The sequence below is a fragment of the Pongo pygmaeus genome, chromosome 1 (genome assembly GCF_028885625.2).
Source record: "Pongo pygmaeus isolate AG05252 chromosome 1, NHGRI_mPonPyg2-v2.0_pri, whole genome shotgun sequence".
Classification (NCBI taxonomy): domain Eukaryota; kingdom Metazoa; phylum Chordata; class Mammalia; order Primates; family Hominidae; genus Pongo; species Pongo pygmaeus.
In genome coordinates, this window is record NC_072373.2 from 52396948 (window position 1) to 52418539 (window position 21592).

The 21592-nt window shown below is 33.7% G+C and overlaps 1 protein-coding gene across 1 annotated transcript in view; it reads left to right on the forward strand.

Moving 5' to 3' along the window:
* The window catches only part of ZBTB41 (zinc finger and BTB domain containing 41), a 52113-nt gene that overhangs the window by 9243 nt on the left and 21278 nt on the right, over nt 1-21592 (forward strand). The window contains exons 3-9 of the mRNA XM_054452125.2: nt 269-476; nt 1392-1461; nt 3787-3934; nt 11113-11242; nt 16053-16148; nt 17888-17994; nt 19439-19544. Coding sequence (XP_054308100.1) covers nt 269-476; nt 1392-1461; nt 3787-3934; nt 11113-11242; nt 16053-16148; nt 17888-17994; nt 19439-19544 — 865 coding nt within the window. The remainder of the gene's footprint in view (nt 1-268; nt 477-1391; nt 1462-3786; nt 3935-11112; nt 11243-16052; nt 16149-17887; nt 17995-19438; nt 19545-21592) is intronic.

Here is a 21592-nt window from a genome sequence, read left to right on the forward strand (position 1 = left end):
CTCTTAATTTTTAAAATGTGTGATCATGAATAATTTTTTTTAATGACTCAAGTTTTTGAGGAAAAGTATACTTTGAACAGTAAGCCCAAAATAGTAAGTCATTAGATGTATCAGAGGTAGAAATTTACTTAAACTTTTTTCTAGTTTTGTGTGTGGATTTGGGTGTGTATATAAGTTTGCTAAATCATGAGATTTTATTCCACTCTCAAATTCCAATCACAGTATAGCAAATGTACTAAATTTAATTTTAATTTTTCTTTTTTTATAGGAAAATATGAGAGCCACACCCGTGTTCACACAGGTGAGAAGCCCTTTGAGTGTGATATTTGTCACCAGCGCTATTCGACAAAGTCTAACCTAACTGTTCACAGAAAGAAGCACAGTAATGAAACAGAATTTCATAAAAAGGAGCACAAGTGCCCTTATTGTAATAAACTTCATGCAAGCAAGAAGACTTTAGCCAAGCATGTTAAGAGGCAAGTATTATCTTGCTTCCATAATATACTTTATTGTGCCTTTTAATTTAAATATGTGGAAAGCTAAAAACATCTATAAAGTGCTTATCTTCAATTCTTTCATTGGAGATTCATTGAGATACAGTATTTTGATTATCCTGTTTTCTTTCTTGGGTTTTGGCAAGTCTGTCTTCAGAAATACGTGGTTTTTATACTCTGATAAATTTCTTTCTCTTTTTTTTTTTTTGAAGTAGGGCTTCACTGTGTCGCCCAGGCTGGAGTGCAGTGGTACAATCTCAGCTCAGTGCAACCTCTACCTCCTGGGTTCAATCAATCCTCCCATTTCAGCCTCCTGAGTAGCTGGAACTACAGGCGTGCACCATGCCCAGCTAATTTTTGTATTTTTTGTAGAGACTGGGTTTCATTATATTGCCCAGGCTGGTCTCAAACTCCTAGGCTCAAGTGATCTGCCCGCCTTGACCTCCCAAAGTGCTGGGATTACAGGTGTGAGCCACCATGCCCGGTCAAGAAATTTATTCTTATACTCAACATTGTCTTTAATGTGTAACAGTTTGTGAGATAAATAATATTTAATAGAGTATTATATATTTAACTCTAAAAATTAAGTTTACTGAAATCTGGACTAAAAAAAATCAGGTATATTACCTTGCAGTTTATCTATAAAGAGCTAGGTTCCTGAATGTGTTTAAAAGATGATTATACTTTTATTTGATTTTTTCTGCATAAACTTAGGTATACATATACATTTATTAAAATGATAATGATACCTTCTTAAAGAGCTCATCTATGCCTACTTGTCTCATGATGAAAGGAATCAGTACTTGATCCTGGTAATTACTGTCAACATATTCACATGGAATATTGATTTAACTAATATAACCTTTTCCTAATAATCTTTTCCTTTTCCTCTGATAGATTTCATCCTGAAAATGCACAAGAATTTATTTCCATTAAGAAGACTAAGAGTGAAAGTTGGAAATGTGATGTAAGAGTTTTTAATTAAAACAAATTAGAAAACCAAAGTAAATGCAATGTCTTTTGGGGAAGTAAAGTAATTAGGTTTTAAAGTAATGTGACTTAGCTTATCTCACTTTTAGAATTTTCCTTTTATATAAAATTATTCTAATATATTTTGTAAATTAAGCCTGGTATAGGTTAGTTTTTAGATGATGGACCTAAACAGTGGAAATCCTAGTTTTTATTTTCATTGTAATTACCATACCATGTATTTATGGTTATGTATATAAACTGTGACATTACTGTTTGCACAGAGTATAAAATGTTAGACTTTCTCCCCCATTTCTGGGTATGTGGTGTTAACATAATAAACTATCTCAAAACTTAGTGGCCTTAAATAACTATTTTGATATGTCTCACCCTTTTGTGTGTTAGGAATCCAAATTTGGGGTGGGGATTTGCTAGATTAATTCTTCTGTTCTGCTTGTTGTCAGCTGAAGTCACTCAGCTGTTTTCAACTAGTGCATGGTCTGGTCTGGTCTGGGAACACTTCCAAAGTGGCTCACTCAAGGCTGGGTATGGTGGCTCATGCCTGTAATCCTAGCACTTTGGGAGGCCCAGGCGAGTGGATCACCTGAGGTCAGGAGTTCGAGACCAATCTGGCCAACATGGCAAAACCCCATCTCTACTAAAAATAAAAAAAAAAATTAGCTGGGCATGGTGGCACATGCCTGTAATCCCAGTTGCTCTGGAGACTGAGGCAAGAGAATCACTTGAACTCGGGAGGCAGAGGTTGCAGTGAGCCAAGATCACACCCCTGCACTCCAGCCTGGGCGACAGAGCCAGACTCCATCTCAAACAAAAACAAAGTGGCCCACCCATGTGACAGGTCACTTGGTGTTCTTGGCGAGAATCTCAGCAAGGACTGTTTACCAGGAACCTTAGTTCTTCTCTACTTCGGTCTTTTTTTGAGGCTTCTTGAGCTTGTTTCTATCATAGCAGCTAAGTTCCAAGAGTGAGTATGTGTTCCAAGAAACCTAGATAAAAACTATTAGACTTTATGGCATAGCCTCAGAAGTCTCTGAAAATCACTTCTACCACATTTTGTTGGCCAAACAAATTACTCCAACCTGGGTAGATTTAAAGAGAAGGGAATTAGATTCCATTTTTTAACAGTAGGAGTACCATCGTACTTATGGACATCTTTATTCTACAGTACCTCTAAGTATTTTTTCAGTATTTACATTAATCTTTTTTTTTCTTTTGAGATGGAGTCTCGCTTTGTCACCCAGGCTGGAGTGCAGTGGCGTGATCTTGGCTCGCTGCAACCTCCTTCTCCTGGGTTCAAGTGATTCTTGTGCCTCAGCCTCCCGAGTAGCTGGGACTACAGGTGCCCACCACCACGCCCAACTAATTTTTGTATTTTTAGTAGTGATGGGGTTTCACAATGTTGGCCAGGCTGATCTTGAACTCCTGACCCCAAGTGATCCACCCGTCTCAGTCTCCCAAAGTGCTTCCCGGGATTTACAGGTGTGAGCTGCTGTGCCCAGCCTAGGTGAATCTTTTTTAAAGGCGTCTCTAGCTGTTACTTTTGCCTTCTTTAATCCAAGATTCAATTTATATATACAGCAAATTTCTCACAATTTCTCTGATTTCAGCTTCTAGAAATTGAAGTTAATTATTAATTACAGTATTTGAGTCTGCATAAGAAAGTGTCTTCCCCTTACTAAGTTTCATCATCCTTGGCTATAAAATGTTAATAATGCCAATTGCGTCTATCTCACAGGATTATTGTGAGAATCAAGAAAAATAATCCATGAATTACTTAGCATTGTGCTTGGTATATATAGTATGTGCTATGTCATTATTATTGGTGCTATTACTATAGCAGCCTACCTCTTTTAAAAAACCTGATGAATGTCAAGTTTTTAAAGACTGACCACTTCAAGAGATACATTTTAAAATAATTTTTCTGTGCCTTCTTATTCATATTCTTATTCAAATATATGGCAACACTGAAAAAACCTTTTATTCCTGACATAAGTGACTAAAAAATAATCTATTTCATGGATTTAGAAATTCTGACTAGAATTAAGATACTATGATTATACTATATCCCTACTAGAAATGTAGAGTTGAAATTCAGCTACCTTTAGTACTAATTTAAAATCATTCCTTACTTCCTCTAGAGCATTTTTTTCTGCACAATTAGAATTTAGTTTTACTTTTTGTAAGTTTTCTGTTGGGAGAAAAGTCTCTTTATTGAATTTATATGGCTTTTTTCTCATTACAAGCTTAGTATTACAATTTTTAATTCAGGTTCTCTTAACATTTTGTTTGCATTTTAATTTAGATTTGTAAGAAATCTTTTACTCGAAGACCACACTTGGAGGAACATATGATTCTACATTCTCAAGATAAACCTTTTAAGTGTACCTATTGTGAAGAACATTTTAAATCACGATTTGCTCGGTTAAAGCATCAAGAAAAGTTCCATCTGGGTAAGCAAGTTACTTTTTCTTAAGGCAGTCATGACAATTTTAATTATCACATCATGCTGGAGGAGCCTTCTATAGCTGAATTACTCTTTTTCTTCTAAAAGACTTTTTAAGAGTGGTTTTAGGTTCACAGCAAAATTGAGGGGAAGGAATAGATAGTTCCCATATGCCCTCTGCCTCCACATATGCACAGCCTCCCCCATTATCAGCAGTTCTTCACCAGAATGGTACGTTTGTTACAATCGAAGAACCTACGTTGATACGTCATAATCGCCCAAAGACTCTAGTTTAGACTAGGGTTCACTCTTAGTATTGTATTTTCTGTTGTTTTAGACAAATCTGTAATGACGTGTATCATTATAGTATCATACAGAATAGTTTCACTGCCCCAAAATTTCCCTGTGCTTCTCCATCTGTCTCCCACACCAACCCCTGGCAACCACTGACCTTTGTATTTTGTTTGTTGGTTCATTTTTTTTTAGATACCTCATCTACTATTTGATAATCTTTTTACTGTCTCCATAGTTTTACCTTTTCCAGAATGTCATATGGTTAGAATCATACACTGTGTTGCCTTTTCAGGTTGCCTTCTTCCACTTAGTATAGTGCTAAATGATACAATTGGCGCTCCATATCTGTAAGTGCCATGTCTGTGGATTCAACCAACTGTTGATCGGAGATATTAAAAAAAAATAACAAAACATAACAATACAACAATAAAAAATAATACACATTTTAAAATATAGTATAACAGTGATTTACATCACATTTCCATTGTATTAGTATTAAGTAATCAAGAGATGATTTAAAGTATATGGGAGGATGTGCATAGTTTCCATGTAAATACTACACCACCTTAGATAACGGACTGGAGCATCCATGGATTTTGGTATCCTGGGCCATCCTAGAACCAGTCCCTCATGGATACCTAGGGAGGACTTTATTCCACTGTCTGGATATACCACAGTTTATCCATTCACTCACTGAAGGATATCTTGGTTGATTCCAATTTTTGGCAATTAAAAATAAAATTGCTATAAACATCTTTGTATAGGCTTTTATGTAGACTTAGGTTTTCAATTCCTTTGGTTAAATACCTAGGAAAACAGGGGCTGGATCAGATGGTAAGAGTATAATTAGTTTGTAAGAAACTGTCAAATTGTCTTCTAAAGTAGCTGTATCATTTTACATTCCCATGAGAATGTCTGTCACTTCATGTTCTTGCCAGCATTTGGTGTTTTCTGTGTTCCAAATTTTGGTCATTGTAATAGGTTTGTAGTGGTATCTCATTGCATTGATTTGCATTTTCCTGATGCATATAATGTGGAGCATCTTTTCATGTTTATTTACCATTGGTATATCTTTGGTGTGGTGTCTGTTAGGTCTTTGGCCCAATTTTTTTTTTCTTTTTTTTTTTTTTTTTTTGGTGACAGAATCTTGCTCTGTCTCCCAGGCTGGAGTGTAATGGCGCAATCTTGGCTTACTGCAACCTCCACCTCCCGGGTTCAAGTGATTCTCCTGCCTCAGCCTCCGGAGTAGCTGGGATTACAGGCGCCCGCCACCACGCCCAGCTAAGTTTTTTGTATTTTTAATAGAGACGGGGTTTCACCAGGTTACTCAGGCTGGTCTCGAACTCCTGACCTCATATGACCCACCCGCCTCGGCCTCCCAAAGTGCTGGGATTACAGGCGTGAGCCACCATGCCTGGCTGGCCCATTTTTAAATCAAGTTCCTTACTTATTGTTGAGTTTTGAGAGTTCTTTGTATATTTTGGATAACACTTACTTATCAGATATTTCTTTTCAAGTTTTTCTTTTTAATCTGTGACTTTTCATCATCTTGACAGTTTCTGTGACAGAGGAAAATTTTAATTAAGTCCAATTTATCTATTGTTTATTTCATGGATTGTGCGAAGTCATTGCCAAACCTAAGGTCATCTACATTTTTGTGATTCATTTTGAGTTCACTTTTGCAAAGGATGTAAGGTCTGTGTCTAGATTTATTTTTTTTGTCTGTGGATATCCATTTGTACTAGGACCATTTCTTAAAACGACTATCTTTACTATATTGTATTGGCTCTGCTTCTTTGGAAAGATTAGTTGACCATATTTATGTATGTCTGTTTCTGGACTCTGTATTCTGTTCTGTTGATCTATTTTTTTTTATTTTTTATTTTTGCCAATACTACACTGTCTTGATTACTGTAACTTTATAGTAAGATTTAAAGCCAAATAATGTCAGCCCTCCAACCTTATTTTTCTCCTTCAATGTTGTGTTGGCTCTTCTGGATCTTTTGCCTTTCCATATTAACTTTAGAATCAGTTTGTTGATATCCACAAAATGACTTTCTGGGATTTTGATTGGGATTGCATTGAATGTATAGATCATGTTGTGAAGTTGAGTCTTTCTTTCCATGAACATGGGGTATCTCTTCATTTATTTCATTTTTCTTTGATTTCTTTCATCTGAGTTTTGTAGTTTTCTCATATAGATCTCGTACCTATGTTGTTAGATTTATACCTAAATATTTCATTTTGGGGGATTGTTGAACTACCCTTGGTGAACCTTGAGTATTGGCTTAGGCAAAGAAAGTCATATAAATTGAAATGAGTACTGTATATGTCACAGTTCTTGGAGATGTGTAAATGTGTTTTTGTGTGTGTGTTGGGGGGTTTTTTTGGTTTGTTTTTTTGGTGACAAATGTGCCAATGGGCATAAACTGTGCATTTATTCATAGTTGATGTTGCATAGGTTTGTGAGTGCTTAGAATGAGACACTTTTGTTTTGGAAAAAGATAATTTTTCAAGGAGTAGAATAAACTTAGTATATTTGGAATGCACTATAGTATTTAATGAATTACCTCCCTAATGCTTATGGCCAAGGTGGAGAGTTGTGGTCTAGATGGTGGTATACTTTGGTAAATTTATGATTGTTAATCCCACTAATGAATTTTGTCATTACAGGTAGAGGTCCTCTCCATGTTGAATTCATTACTTTTGTTAACAACTTAGATAAAAATATACACTTCATTGCTTATGAAATTTATAGATGTCATAAAGCTATCAAGGGTATTTAGTATACTAGAAAATAAACATATTTTTAAAATCTGTATGCTGTACAATAGGTCAAAACAAATGAAGTTAAAATTAATTAAGAATAAATACAAAGTTAGGCTGTGTGCGGTGACTCACGCCTGTAATGCCAGCACTTTGGGAGGCCAAAGCTGGCAGATCACCTGAGGTCGGGAGTTCGAGACTAGCCTGACCAACATGGAGAAACCTTGACTCTACTAAAAATACAAAATTAGCTGGGTGTGGTGGCGGACGCCTGTAATCCCAGCTACTCAGGAGGCTGAGGCAGGAGAATAGCTCGAACTCAAGAGGCAGAGGTTGTGGTGAGCCAAGATCGCGCTATTGCACTCCAGCCTGGGCAACAAGAGCGAAATTCTGTCTCAAAAATATAAATAAATAAATAAATAAATAGTTGTAAACTTAAGGAAGTGATCTGACTTTTAGTTATTAAGTCTTTAAGAACTATAAAATAGTTTATCATCCAAACTACTCACTTTACAGATGATCTTAAAGGCAGAGGCTTTTTGGACACAGTGTGAACCAATAATGTGATATGATTTACAAAACAAATGTAGTTTTAAACTATATTAATAAAAGTGTATTTTTCAGAATTAGGGAAATAATAGTGTGATTTTGAATTGATCTGGAAAATTGCATTCATTTCTGTATACCACATTTAAGATGGATATTGACAAATATATATTTTAGAGATGGGTAATTTTGGTGATGTAGAGTCTTGAAATCTTATCATGTGAAAAACATGGTCCTTGAAATTTTTTGTCTGGGAAAGGAAGATAGAGCAGCTGTCTTCAAATACTTTCAAGGCACTATTGTGCAACAAGGGATTCTTACTCTTTGTGAGTCTAGTATATAAGACTAGTATATGCTGGAAGATTATTTACCTGAAGCTTAATCTCTCCAAATTGCCTTTACTAAGTTGTTCTTTCATAGTATTCAGTTTCAGCACTTCTAAGAAGCCATCATGTAGAAACAGTTTTTATAGTTACCAAACTGTAGTTGACATGTTCATGATTCTGTTTCATGGGAGAAATTTCTTTAGAGTTTAGTTCCAGAAAAAGTAGTTTTTATTGGAGAATTGGTGCACTTCTTTCTTTTTGATTTGAAAATTTGGGGTAATCTTTTTGGTCCTACCTTGTAGAAACATCAGAGGGAACTATAATAACTTTTTAAGTGTTGGAACTTACAAACTAAAGTAACTTGTCTTACACAATATTTACTTTCCCATCAGTGAAATTATACAAGTATACAAGCATATGCTGAACTTACCTACTAACTGTTAGAGTTGGTGAAGAGGGCATTCTTTAGAAGTGGTTGAACTGGAAGATTTTTATGACTTGTAAGAGATTCTTTTATCATGCTGCAGCATACCAATAATGAGAGGTGTTCCAGAAATGTTAGGCAGTAAGGCTTAGCTACCCTGCTATCTAATGTTCATGGCGGAAAATATACAAGGAAAGTACATTCAACATTCAAAATAGTAAATATTTATGGAACAACTGCTAAATGTATGATCAGCTCTGTGTTAGGATCTGGGGATACTATTTCTGCCAAATTAAATTACGGTGCAATAGATTAATCTAACTAGTAAATAAATCATTACATTTTAGTACTGTACACACAAATATTTTACAACTGATTAGGTAATTTGTATGATTTTTAATAAGAGTTGACATTTACTGGGTTAGGTTGACATTTACTAGAAGAAAAAGTTTAATAGGTGTGGCATGATGTAGAAGTGGAAGTAGAAGACTTTCTAGCCAGCCTTGTTTTCTGAGTCTGACTTAGCCACTTACTATGTGATCTGGAACAGCCTCTCAGACTTCCAGCTTCCTCATTTGTTAAAATGAAGTTAATGTGTACTTCTTAGATACTGTTGTGAGGATTAAATGAGGTACTATATAAGTGCCAAATGTAGAGCCAGGCATAGTTTTCATTCTCTTTCTCTGAATATGTTGTCATTTCTAGTATTATAATTTTCAGTCTTTCTAAGACCTTTGAGAAATATGGCTTGTGACATAGTAGCTTTGCATTTTGGTCCACTATTATTAATAAACCAAATAGAGTATTTTTATGAGTATTTTCTGTTTGTGTGTGTATACATATGTATACATCTGTATGTATACAGATGTATACATCTGTATGTATACATGCATATATAAAATACTCAAAGCAATATTATATATATATAGAGAGAGAGCTTCTTTTGCATTCCATCTCTGTGCTTCTGTTCCCTTGAATCACTGTATACTTCAGATAAGTGAGTGCTTCATGCAATTTGGTATATATCACAAACACCTGGAGACCTTATTAAAACGGATTTCCCAGAGTGTCTGACTGAGATAGGTCTGGAGTATGGCCCCAAATTTGTATTTGCATTTGCAACTTGTACAATTTGCAATTTGTACAAGTTCCTAGGTAGTACTGGTGCAAATGGTCTAGATATCACATTTTGATAACGGCTGCTTTAGATTATTCAAAGCAATACTCATACTGTCTACATTAGGAATATACATTCTGTTAAATCAGAGGGAAAGATATGTATGTGATGCAATCTGAACAGTTAAAGAAGAATTTTTAATATATATGAATATATACGTGTAAAAGTTGTAGTTTGGCTTTTAAAAGTCAGATCTTGGCCAGGCATGGTGACTCACGTCTATAATCCCAGCACTTTGGGAGACAGAGGTGGGAGGATCACTTGAGCGCGGGAGTTCAAGACCAGCCTGGGCAACCTAGTGAGATGCCGTCTATAAAAAATAAATAAATAAATAAAAGAGGGGAGGCTGAAGTGGGAGGATTGCTTGAGCCCAGGAGGTTGTTTAAATAGGTTTAGCTGCATGCAAAACTGGATATCCAGTATAGGAAAAAAGTGTAGTTGTTATTTTCTTTGAAGAATCCTGATAAGTAACTGAACATTAAAAAGAATGCTTCATTTCTTCCTTTGCCCAGCTGAAGCCTCCAGCTATACATATAGTCACATTTTATAAAAAGTTTTACTAGTAGATATTTCATTCTTTGACTAACCACACATTTTGTGTAATAACCTTATTTTGGCACTTGTATTTACTTCACCTTTTTTTTTCAGCTGTGCAAATACTGACTTTCCTTTTCTCAGTTTCTTAGAGCCTTTTTTTGGTTCAGAGGAGGTGGAGAGATTTTTCATAATACTTAACACAGTGCTTGATGTGAATTAAGAATCAATAAATACTTGTTGAATGAGTTAATAAATGAGTAAAATATTAGATCCCATGAAAAATGAAATATTAGAGATTTTAAATGAGAATACGTTAAAGATACTTAATACAATGTACATTTTGAGGTCATCTCTCATTTCTAATGTGTAAAACACATTGAAATTTACCCAGAGCTACTGTGGCTACCAAGCAATTTTGCTTATAGTTATGTTTCTGAATTTCAGTGTCTTAATTCTATTTTTTTTCCATTGTGCTATTATGATTAATTCATTAGAATTCTTTCTTCAGTTTGTCCTTCCATATACTGAGACATCTTCTTGCAAATATATAGCTTCTTTGAGCTGTATTTACTAAACTTCTTTTTTACACATTCTTTGTCTTTCTTATATTTTGTCAGTCAGTAGAACACTGTCTTGTCTCCAGTTTTTTATGTGGTAAAATCATAGTGAAATTCAGAATCCAACTAATGTCAGTGTTACTATGAGAGGCCTGGGCTTAAATTTGTACAACCAAATAGAAATATTTCCAAACTATAAACTCTCTTAAGTCTTCCATTTGTTCTTCCAAAGTTTTTTATTACCCGCTTTCCCAAAAACTTTAGTATGCAGCCATTTCTACTTTGTTCCAGTCTGATGTCAAACCAGGAATTGGCCATTTCAATTTGTTGACTCATTAGTTTGTTCAGCATTCATTCTGTCTGTTAGATGCTGAGCCCTATACTTAGTTGTAGGGATATGGAAATGTTATTCTAGGAATAAATAACCTAGAAGAGAAATTGCAGTGTATTATGACAGATGCACCAATAGGATAGGCATGAACTTACAGCATACCTATTAAATTTAACTTAGTATCTCCTCTTTAAACTTTAAATGCGCACTTTTTTTTTCCTTTTTAGGTCCTTTTCCATGTGATATATGTGGTCGCCAGTTTAATGACACTGGAAATTTGAAACGTCATATAGAATGTACTCATGGTGGAAAGAGAAAATGGACTTGCTTTATCTGTGGAAAATCAGTACGAGAAAGGTGAAGAATTATCTGCACACCCACAAAAATCCTAGTACTATTATGTAGAAATAATCAATGAATATGATTTATAAGAGGGTAACATAAGACACAAAATGCATGAATTGTGCTTTAGTTTGAAATATAAGGAAAAAAGGAATTACACAAATGTTATGGAAGACGACATGGATTCAAGATTTGCAGGTTTTAGATGGATGATTTAATGTACATATTTTATGTCCTTCTGAAACCCCACTAAAACTAGATTAAGGGTTTTTGTTTGTTTTTTAAAAAGAATAAGCTACAAAGATAGGGAGAACAGAAATGTAACACGAATGACACAGGTTTGGAAGCTATAAAACAGATGGATCAGTGGTAATTGGCTTAGCAGATCTAAGAAAGACAAACCCCAAAGTGGAAATGGAGAGAGGTGAGAACGTAGTTTACATCACAGAATCTATAAATGTGTAGGAAATGGCAGTATTAGGTACCTCGGAACTGGGTTGAAAGAGAGGCAGAACAAGGAGCACTAGATTAAAAACTTTAGAAGTTTTATAAGTAGTGTCATTGGATTCTCTTCCACCATCTACCCATGCCATTGCTACTAGACACCTGTCCCTCTCCCAAGAGTATTGCTAGACCAAACTATGCCACGTAGCTACATGATGGGATATATTCTGCATGCTGAAAGCAGTGATCCTTAGGCCTTATCTCTGCAAATATCTTGGCTTTTAGATTTTATTCTCCAGGCAGCAGATCTGAAGTCTGTTTCCTGAAAATCTGAGCAACCTAAGGGCAAATATATTCCCTAACGAGTGGTACACCCAGATCACCTACAGTGAAGGCTGAGTCATCAAGACCCCCCCATGTCCTTTGCCCTTCTCATCAAATTTTTAGCCTATCATACTTAATCAAGAGCAGATAGTCAAGGATCACAATACATAAGAGGAAAACCTTTAACATAGAAAATAGATTCCAACACAGATAAACAGAAAAAAATATTTAAGGAAACAGATTATTAAAGAAGAAGAAAATTTCAGAAGAAGTAAACAATTACTACTTTTTGCCCCAGTTGAAGATATAGAATCCATTAAATGAGAATAGGATGATATATAAAAGGATCACTCAAGAAATAATTTAGAGCTCTTAGAAATTCAAAGCATGATGTCCAAAGTATAGACTCAATGGAAGAGTTAAACGACAAAAAGTAGAGCAAAAGCCAGCAATATAAAATAAGGCTTAGAACATTAGAGGATCAGGCAAGTCTAGCATCTGAATAATAGGAGTTTTAGAAAGAAAGAACAGAGAAAATAGAGGGGGAAAAATCACCATTGAAATACTTCAAGATGATTTCCAGAACTGAAAGGTACGAGTTTGAGTTTGCCAGATAGAAATGACACATCATATGCTTAGATGAAAATAGACCTGTACCAAGGTACATCACTATGATATTTCAGACATGCGGAACAAAGGGAAGCTTTTCTATGCTTCTAGAGAGGGAGAAAAGTCACATACATTGATTAGAACTGCTTAGACTTTTAACAACATCAACACTAGAAGTAGGACCATAAAGTAGTGTCTTTAAAATTCTGAAGGAAAATAATCTCCAACCTAGAGCTCTGTTCTCAAACTAACCAATCAAATCTCAAGATAGAATAAAGATATTTTCATGGTGTCAAAAAATAAGCTTTTAATATACTCTTTCTCATAAAGCTACTGAAGGGTGTGCTCCACCAAAATGAGGGAATAAACTCATAAAGAGGAAGACAAGGGAAATAGTTGTAACATGGGAGAGAAGCAAAGACAGAACACAGGAGGATGGTGAAAGAAGATCCCAATATGTCAGGTGTGCAGCATATGTAATGGGTAGACCATACCATTAGTAGTATGACCCAAGACATTATGGGGATTATTGCCACCATCCCTGCTAGCATGTATCTTCTTTTAACTAGGGAACAGAATGTTAGAAAGGTCTGATTTATTATCTGTACTGTGCCTCTGTCTAGTACCTCTGTGTGCTAATGAGGTTCCTACTCTTATACTTTATGCCCTTTTCTTTGATTTAACTGACGATACTCATTTCATAGAAATGTCTTTGTTTTGAGCTATCCATGAGAATTAGAGGTAGGTCATGGTAAGCTTAGAAGGAAAATGTATGGAGCAGCCTACTTACTTTGACTCTATTTCTGCCAGACTTTCAGTAGCTGGTCTATTCTAGCTCTGCCAGATACTCCAACTATGGTGAACCCTTTGTTTTCCAGTACTTTTCATCACTTTAATTACTGACATGCCAGAAGGAGCTAGACTCTGATGTGGAGATCCTGTTCATACTATCTTCTGGGCCCTTTATCTAAATAGTGGCAATATTGTTAGGTTTGTGCTTGTTACTCAGGTTTTCAAAAGCACATGATATCTTTTTTAGTTTTTTATTCTCTCTGTATATATTATTTCTGAAGGGGTTGGTAAGGAGGATGAGATCAGGGAGAAGTAGGGGTAGACAATCTAAGGTACTAGTAATGTTCTTATTCTGCATATAAGTGTTTACTATTCTTTAAACAGTACTTATAAATTTTTTACTCTTCATTATATAACAGTTTTGTAATTAAAAAATGAGAAATGCCATTTTCTTAAAATAGCAGCTATTATGGTCAAATAGGAAAATCAGTACACTATATGAAAACATTTATACATTGATAAATTATAAAGTTTATTATATATATTATACATTCATTTTTCCCCTTAAAGATCTTTCTGTAAAAAGAAAAAGCAAACAAGGCAAAACAAGAATCCCAAAGATAACCTTTTCATCTTTTACTATAGCTATTTAATAGGTAGGGATCTGGGAATATCTTTAGAGATATTTTCCACAAAGCTGGGTGTATCTACAGACTATCATATTGGTGGGCCTTGTAGAAGAGCACCATCTACTGGCAAAACTCTACTTTTATTTCAGATTCATCCTTTAAACTTACTAGGTATGGGATTGAAATAAAAACCAAGTACAGTCATGCGCTGCTTAATGATAGTGCTATGTTCGGAGAAATGCATTGTTAAGCAGTTTTGTCATCACTCAAATACAGAGTGTACTTATGCAAACCTAGATGGTGCATGTTACTGTACTGAATACTGTAGATAATTGTAGCAGAGTGGTAAGTATTGATATATTTAAACATACTTAAGCATAGAAAAAGTACTATAAAAATGGTATAAAATATAAAAAAGAATATATGTGTTTGTGTAGGTTACCGATCATGAGTAGAGCTTGCAGGACTAGAAGTTTCTCTAGGGGAGTCAGTAAGTGAGTGGTAAGTGAATGTGAAGGCCTCAGAAATTACTGTACACTAATGTAGACTTTATAAACACTGTACATTTAGGTTTCACTAAGTGCATTAAAATTTTTTCCCTCAAATTAACAGCAGCTTACTGTAACATTTTTATTTTATAAGCTTTTGATTTTTTTAACTTTCTTACTCATTTATAGTAACACTTAGCTTAAAACACACATTGTACAGCTGCATAAAGATATTTTATTTTCTATAAGCTTTTTTATATTTTTAAATTTTTTATTTGTTTTACTTTTTAAACTTTTTTTTGGTTAAAAACAAAAGACACAAACACAAACATTAGCCTAGGCCTACACAGGGTCAGGATCATCAATATCACTGTCTTCCACCTGCGCATCTTGTCCCATTGGAAGGTCTTCAGGGGCAGTACATGCATAGAGCTGTCATGTCCTATGGTGACAATGCCTTCTTAGAGAATACCTCTTGAAGGACTTGCCTGAGGCTGTTTTACAGTTAGCTTTCTTTTTTTTTTTAATAAGTAGAAGAAGTACACTCTAAATAATGATAAAAAGTATAGTAAATACATGCCAATAACATAGTCGCTTATCATTATCAAGAATTATGTACTGGACACAATTGTATGTGCTGTGCTTATATATAATTGGCAATGTAGTAGGTTTGTCTACAACAGCATCACCACAAACATGTGAGTAATGTATTGTGCTATGATGCCACTAGGTTGTAGGACTTGTGTAGCTCCATTGTAATCTTATGGGACAGTATTGTTTATGTGGTCTGTCATTGATTGAAATATCATTATGCAGTACATGACTATAGTAGTGATAGCTAAAAGCCTGCAGAGGTCAGTCATATTTCCCTTTCGCTTTATTTCCCCTTAAAATAACTTTGTCCATTATTACTCAGCACTTTAGATATGTGGGGAAGCTCTGAAGGGTAGAACTGTAGGAATTGCTAGTGATGTACTTTGAGGGGTACTGGTTTTATAGTAGCCCATCCAGGGCCAGTGGGGCAGGAAGACTTAGGAATAGCAATAATTATATTCTGTATATAGGTTCCTTTTTCACATCAGCACCTGGAAGTTAGAAATACCTACAACATTTTCTTTGCTTTAAAACATTTTTTCAACAAATACTAAGCACTTATTTGGAAGAAATAGTACTGATAAACTGGATTACTTAAATATTATTAAACCCTCTCTATCAAAATTCAGATCAACTTAATTCATTGTCATAATGAGCATTTTAAAATTATACTTCTTGAAAGTCTGCTTAAGTTGTGTAATTAAATCTCTGAGCAAACCAGTGGCAAATGGGGCCGAAGTATTTTTTGTTTTTAAGGAGAGAGAGCTATAACAAGCATGTTTGTATACTAGTGAGAATAGAAAAGAACAAAATTATTGTAAGAAAGAGGAGAGAATTGCCATAATATCAGTTAGCTTGAATACCTTTCTAGTAAGTTTTCCAGAAATCTGTTTACTATATATATTGGCATTTTAAAAATCTTTGAATATACATATTTTAATGCAGAACTACTTTGAAAGAACATTTGAGAATCCATAGTGGAGAAAAGCCTCACCTTTGTAGTATTTGTGGGCAAAGTTTTCGTCATGGAAGTTCGTATAGGTAAGTAAAACCATTTTTTCCCTTTATTAAGTAAGATAGAATTATATCTCTATTTTAGTTCTATTTTCTTATTACTTTGTTGAATTGAAACATTTCTTAGCCCTTATGATATGCAAAGTTGTGCAAAAACTTTACCGCATAGATTTTTGTTTTTTTACTAAACATTTTATTATCTTTATTCTGTGGTATAAAATATTATTAAGTATTTTCTCATACCAAGTTTGCAGAAGGCTTTACTAAGGCATTATTTAAATATTTATTTCATTACTTTTCCCTGAATGAAAATTCAGTTAAACTTAGTGTATTTCTCTACTCTTTACTATCAAAGAATATTTTAATATGAAAGTAAGACAAAAAACTCCCCATTCTCAATTTTCAAGTCTTCTGTGCATTAATAGTGATTATAACTTATTTAGTTATTTTTGTGGTTGAATCCTTGACTGTATTTGCAGTTTATGAAAGTTTTTTTCTAAATAAATAATATGTAACTACTTCTGAATGTGTGTACAGTTTTAATTTTTATTAAAATGTTATAAGGCTTTAATATATACACTTTCATTTATTATTTATCTTGCTTTAAGTTTAAATTGAATACTTCCCCTTTAGAGGTAGTCTAGTCAGTTGGTCTTGGTAAAATCAACACTTATTTTGACAATTTGCAAGGGAAAGCTATTCCTTTCATTAGAATATATATAGAGAGAGAGGCTCTGGAGATAAAATTAATTCAAGTTAAACTAATCTTAATAATCTAAGCCTTTTATACTGTCTTTGGGTGACTATAAAATGAGCCCCATTTTGTTCTATTGGTGTGAAGAAAAGCAGTAAGATGTAATTTTCATAAAGTTGAGTTCTTATAAAAGAAAATTCTTAAATATCAGTTTGTAGTTGATAACAATTATCCAGAATAGGACAGATTCTCCATTATTTGCTCTATTAGTCTGTTTTCACACTGCTATAAAGACATACCTGAGACTGGGTAACTTACAAAGAAAAAAGGTTTAATTGACTCACAGTTCCGCATGGCTGGGGAGGCCTCAGGAAACTTATAATCATGGCGGAATGTGAAGGTGCAAGCAAGGCATGTCTTACCTAGGCGAAGCAGGAGAAAGAGAGAGTAGGGGCAACTGCTGAACACTTTTAAAGCATCAGATCTTGTGAGAACTCACTGACTGTTACAAGAACAGCATGGGGAAACTGCCCCCATGATCCAGTTACCTGCCACCAGGTCCCTCCTTCAATATGTGGGGATTACAATTTGAGATGAGATTTGGGTGGGAACACAGAGCCAAACCATACCATTTATTGTATCATTTGCTGTCATCATGATATGCCTAGTCACTTGTACACTTACTTCATTTGTCTGATTCTAATTCCTTTCTGATTACTCCTACTTTTGATATTTTTGAGTCTTGGCTAGTCAGCTAGATAATAACCTTAGACATTTGATAGATTCAGTGAACTAGATTTAGGATCTAATATGATGGGAAGGAATAATGTTGAGAAGTGGTTTGAGCATATACAAATGTTGAAATGCTTTCTTGAAGGAGATGAGTAGGGACCTGGGGTCAGGTGGTAAAAGACTGAAAAGGACTCTGAAAGTCATAGAAATAAAGCCAATAATGTATGAGTGGTTGAGTAGACAGCTCAGTTTTCATTGTTTATTCATCATTTATTCATTATTGAGCTTTCTCCTTCTATGTCACCAGTTTTAATGGTGTTCAATTTTTTTTTCTTTATAGACTTCACTTACGAGTACATCATGATGATAAAAGATATGAGTGCGATGAATGTGGAAAAACATTTATCCGTCATGATCACCTTACAAAGCACAAAAAAATACATTCAGGTATACCATATTTTGTAATGCTAGTTCCAAAATCCTTTTTAAATACTTGAAAGGAACATAATATGACGTTATGTTTATATTGGCTGTAAGTTTAATAATTTGGTTTATGCTAATCACTTCTTTGTAATTCTGGTTCTAAAAACATTTTTTAAAAAGCATCCAAAAGGGACATAATTTTATAACATATTCACTGTAATTTTAATTATTTGGTAACCCTTTGTGACTATAAAGTGTAAAGTTTAATTTTAAATAAATTCTCAAAATTTGCATTTTGCATATTACATGGATATATCTAATAATTGCTATTGACACTTCCCTAAAGGGAGAAGCCATGAAAATTTTTCTCATTTTGATTGGATTTGAGAAGAAGTTGGTGAAACTTACATGTTAAAAGGGAAATCATTAAAATTGGGTGTTAAAAGTGTATATTATAGTGAATTTTAAAACGCTGTCTTTGCAGAAGAGTACTTTAATAATCCTGACCAATTTCAGATCTTTATACTGTATAATTTTTATATTCTGGGGATTTCTTTCATATTTTCCTCTCAGATTGATGTTCAGGAAGTGCTAAGAGAGCCAACTCTGTGAGCACAATAATGGGAAAGAGCCATCTCTATGAGCACGGTAGAACAGGTGATTATTATTATTTTAAACATAATTTTTGAATATGAAGTATGCAACAGATAGTAATTATTTTCTGAGATGATCTCAGTGAGGTAGGTTGCAGTTGTTATCACCACTTCTAACAGGTACTAAAAATCTGATGACTTTTTCCATTGGAATTATGCCTTTTTATTTTTATGAGGAGAATTCTTAATTTCTAAGTCTAGAGGCCACATGCTTTAATTGCACACTGGTATTGAGACAGTGATTGTTTTTTAAAACCAAGCCTTTGTAAGTAAATGTAAGAATAGAGATGAGAGATTGGACTTATGTAGAATTTTTCATTATGTTTGTATTTTGGCTCATTGCAAACGTAAGAAATCCTCACAGATGAAAAATCTTCTAAAAGTAAAGTACAAAGATCTGAAAATGTTTGGGTCCTTTTTATAAACAGTAAGACAGCCTCATCTTAATTTAATGTATATCAATTTGAGCTGTTTGATATACAGACATATGTATATATATTTAAAATTCCTAGGTTTTGAAGTAGTTTAATTTATCTTGCTCTGTTACATTGAAAGGTATGATTTGAAGTGTACAACAAAAGGCTATTGATTCCTTTTCCAAGCGGGGAAAAGATTCACATCCATGCAATTAAGCATAAATTTTTTGAAGAAAGTTATTTGAGTAAGGAATATAAAGCAAATAGTGCAGAATAAAATGTGGCTTTACTTTCCTGTTATATTTGACATCATGTGATCTTACTGTTTGATAGTTTGTTTCTGGGGATAAAAACCTGAGATGTATATTATAATAAAAATATTTGGGTCTTTATTTTAAGGTGAAAAAGCTCATCAGTGTGAAGAATGTGGAAAATGTTTTGGTCGTAGGGATCATCTCACTGTTCATTACAAAAGCGTACATCTTGGAGAGAAAGTGTGGCAAAAGTAAGTGAAAAAGCAAAATGTCTCATAGTTTACATTGGCTAAGTCTCTGAGGGAAGTTGTAACTTTTTTTGTTTACTTTGTTTAATTGAAGTTAGGTTAGCCAGTTCTCTTTCTCTACATTCTGTAGCATCTCTATAGACCTAAAAGAATTCAGCAAGCATATATTTTCCTCCTTGTTTTCAGTTAATTCAAAGGCCAGGGAGGTGACATGCAAGTTAACAATAATTAATAAAAAATCTTGGCATTTGGTTGCTGAGGCTCTTTGAGAGCTAAATATACTGCCTACATATTATACTTAATAAGACAGCAATTGTTAGGAAATGTTTGCAGTCAGAATTTAAACTTGTTTCTAATCATACTAAGCATTTAAAATATTATTTTATTTGAAGGCACGGTGTGCTATCTTGAACATCAGCTTTTTAGTATAATTTAGATATCCAAGTTTAACTGAGGTTAGTTGCTAAGTGTAAATCGTTCAAGTAATTCATGTTTTTGGATTAGGCATTTGGGCAAATGATAAATAACAGACATGTTCTAAAGTGCCAAGAGACTTAACTTAATAGTCCTGAGCGTAATTAGCAAAATGTACATAGTATATATAAATGTAGTAAATCAAAGACCAATTTAAAGAATAGTAGAAAGTGTTGATTTGTAATCATTTTTTACATTTTCATGTGTTGGTTTATTTATTATTTCATTAATTTTGTTCAGTGATTCACTCATTGAATCAATGTATTCATTGAACTCTTGTATTTTGTATATGTAAGGAATGCTAGTAAATGCTGGGATGTAAAGATATGCTGTTTAAAAAAGGAAATAGTAACTTCAATTCATTGTGCAAATAGACTTAAAACTACAGGCTCACTTACTCCAAAGGTCCTAAAACTTTTTTTTCTTCATGATTTCTTTATAACCTTACAAATTATTTGGCACAGGAGCTTTTAAAAATATAAATTATATAATAATATAATATGAATATATTTTAATGTATTAATATATCTTAATATAAATTATAATGTAAGATAATATAAAAATATAAATTATTGTTTAAACAAATTATTTGAATCATTAGAAATAAAACATTTTCAAATATTAATTCATTTGCTATCATATGCTAACTAGCAATTTTTTGAAAAATAACTACAAAACAAAATATGAAAAGAGCAACATTATTTTACATTTTTATAAATCTCTCATGGCTTAATAGAAGACTGCAGCATTGTCATATCTGTTGTGATATGTTATTTTGGTTGAAGCAATGAAGAAAACCCAGCCTTACACAGATATGTAGTTGGAAAAAAGAGGAATATTGTTAATAGTCTTCTCAGATAATTGTAGATCTTACTCTTTATTACTACACTAAAACTAAACAAGTGGTAGTTTCCTAAAGGTAGTTGTAAGGTGGAATGTGAAACAGGATTAATGAGGTTTTCAACTCTATTACATTCAATCTCTTGGTCTCTTGTACATTGAATGGATTTTTTTTTTTACCAAGCATAATTTTGTAAGATCATGTGTTTGTTATTGAGAAAATATGGGCTCACTGAGTTATGCAGATTTTCCAAATGTTAGCACATTTCACAGCATACTATTAACAGATCACATTTGTTAATACTGCCTCCAGTCTCTCAGAAAAGAGTACTGGAAAGCTGTCAAGATCACAGTGGTAAATACAAGTATTCCGAAGTTCTTATATTAGCTTGAAAGCTCAGATTTTATCATTGATAGCAAAGATTGTTGGTTGTTTGTCTTGAAGTGACCAGCTCACTTCATTTAATTTTTGAGAGGTGCTTTTCCTTGAGACAACCATCATGTTTTGGTATGTAGTAGAAGTGCTTCATTTGTACTTCTCATTTTATCAGAGAATATTTAAGAGGCCTCGACCTGAAAGGTCAAAATATAATAAAATTAGTAATCTTACTCTTTCATTACATTTTTTTCTTTCTGTGAGTATATGGTTGTAAAGAATACAATTATTAGTAAATTTTAATAGTACTGCTTTATTTAGAGCTAAGTAAGATACTAGCAGTGTACCAGCAGTTTACCCA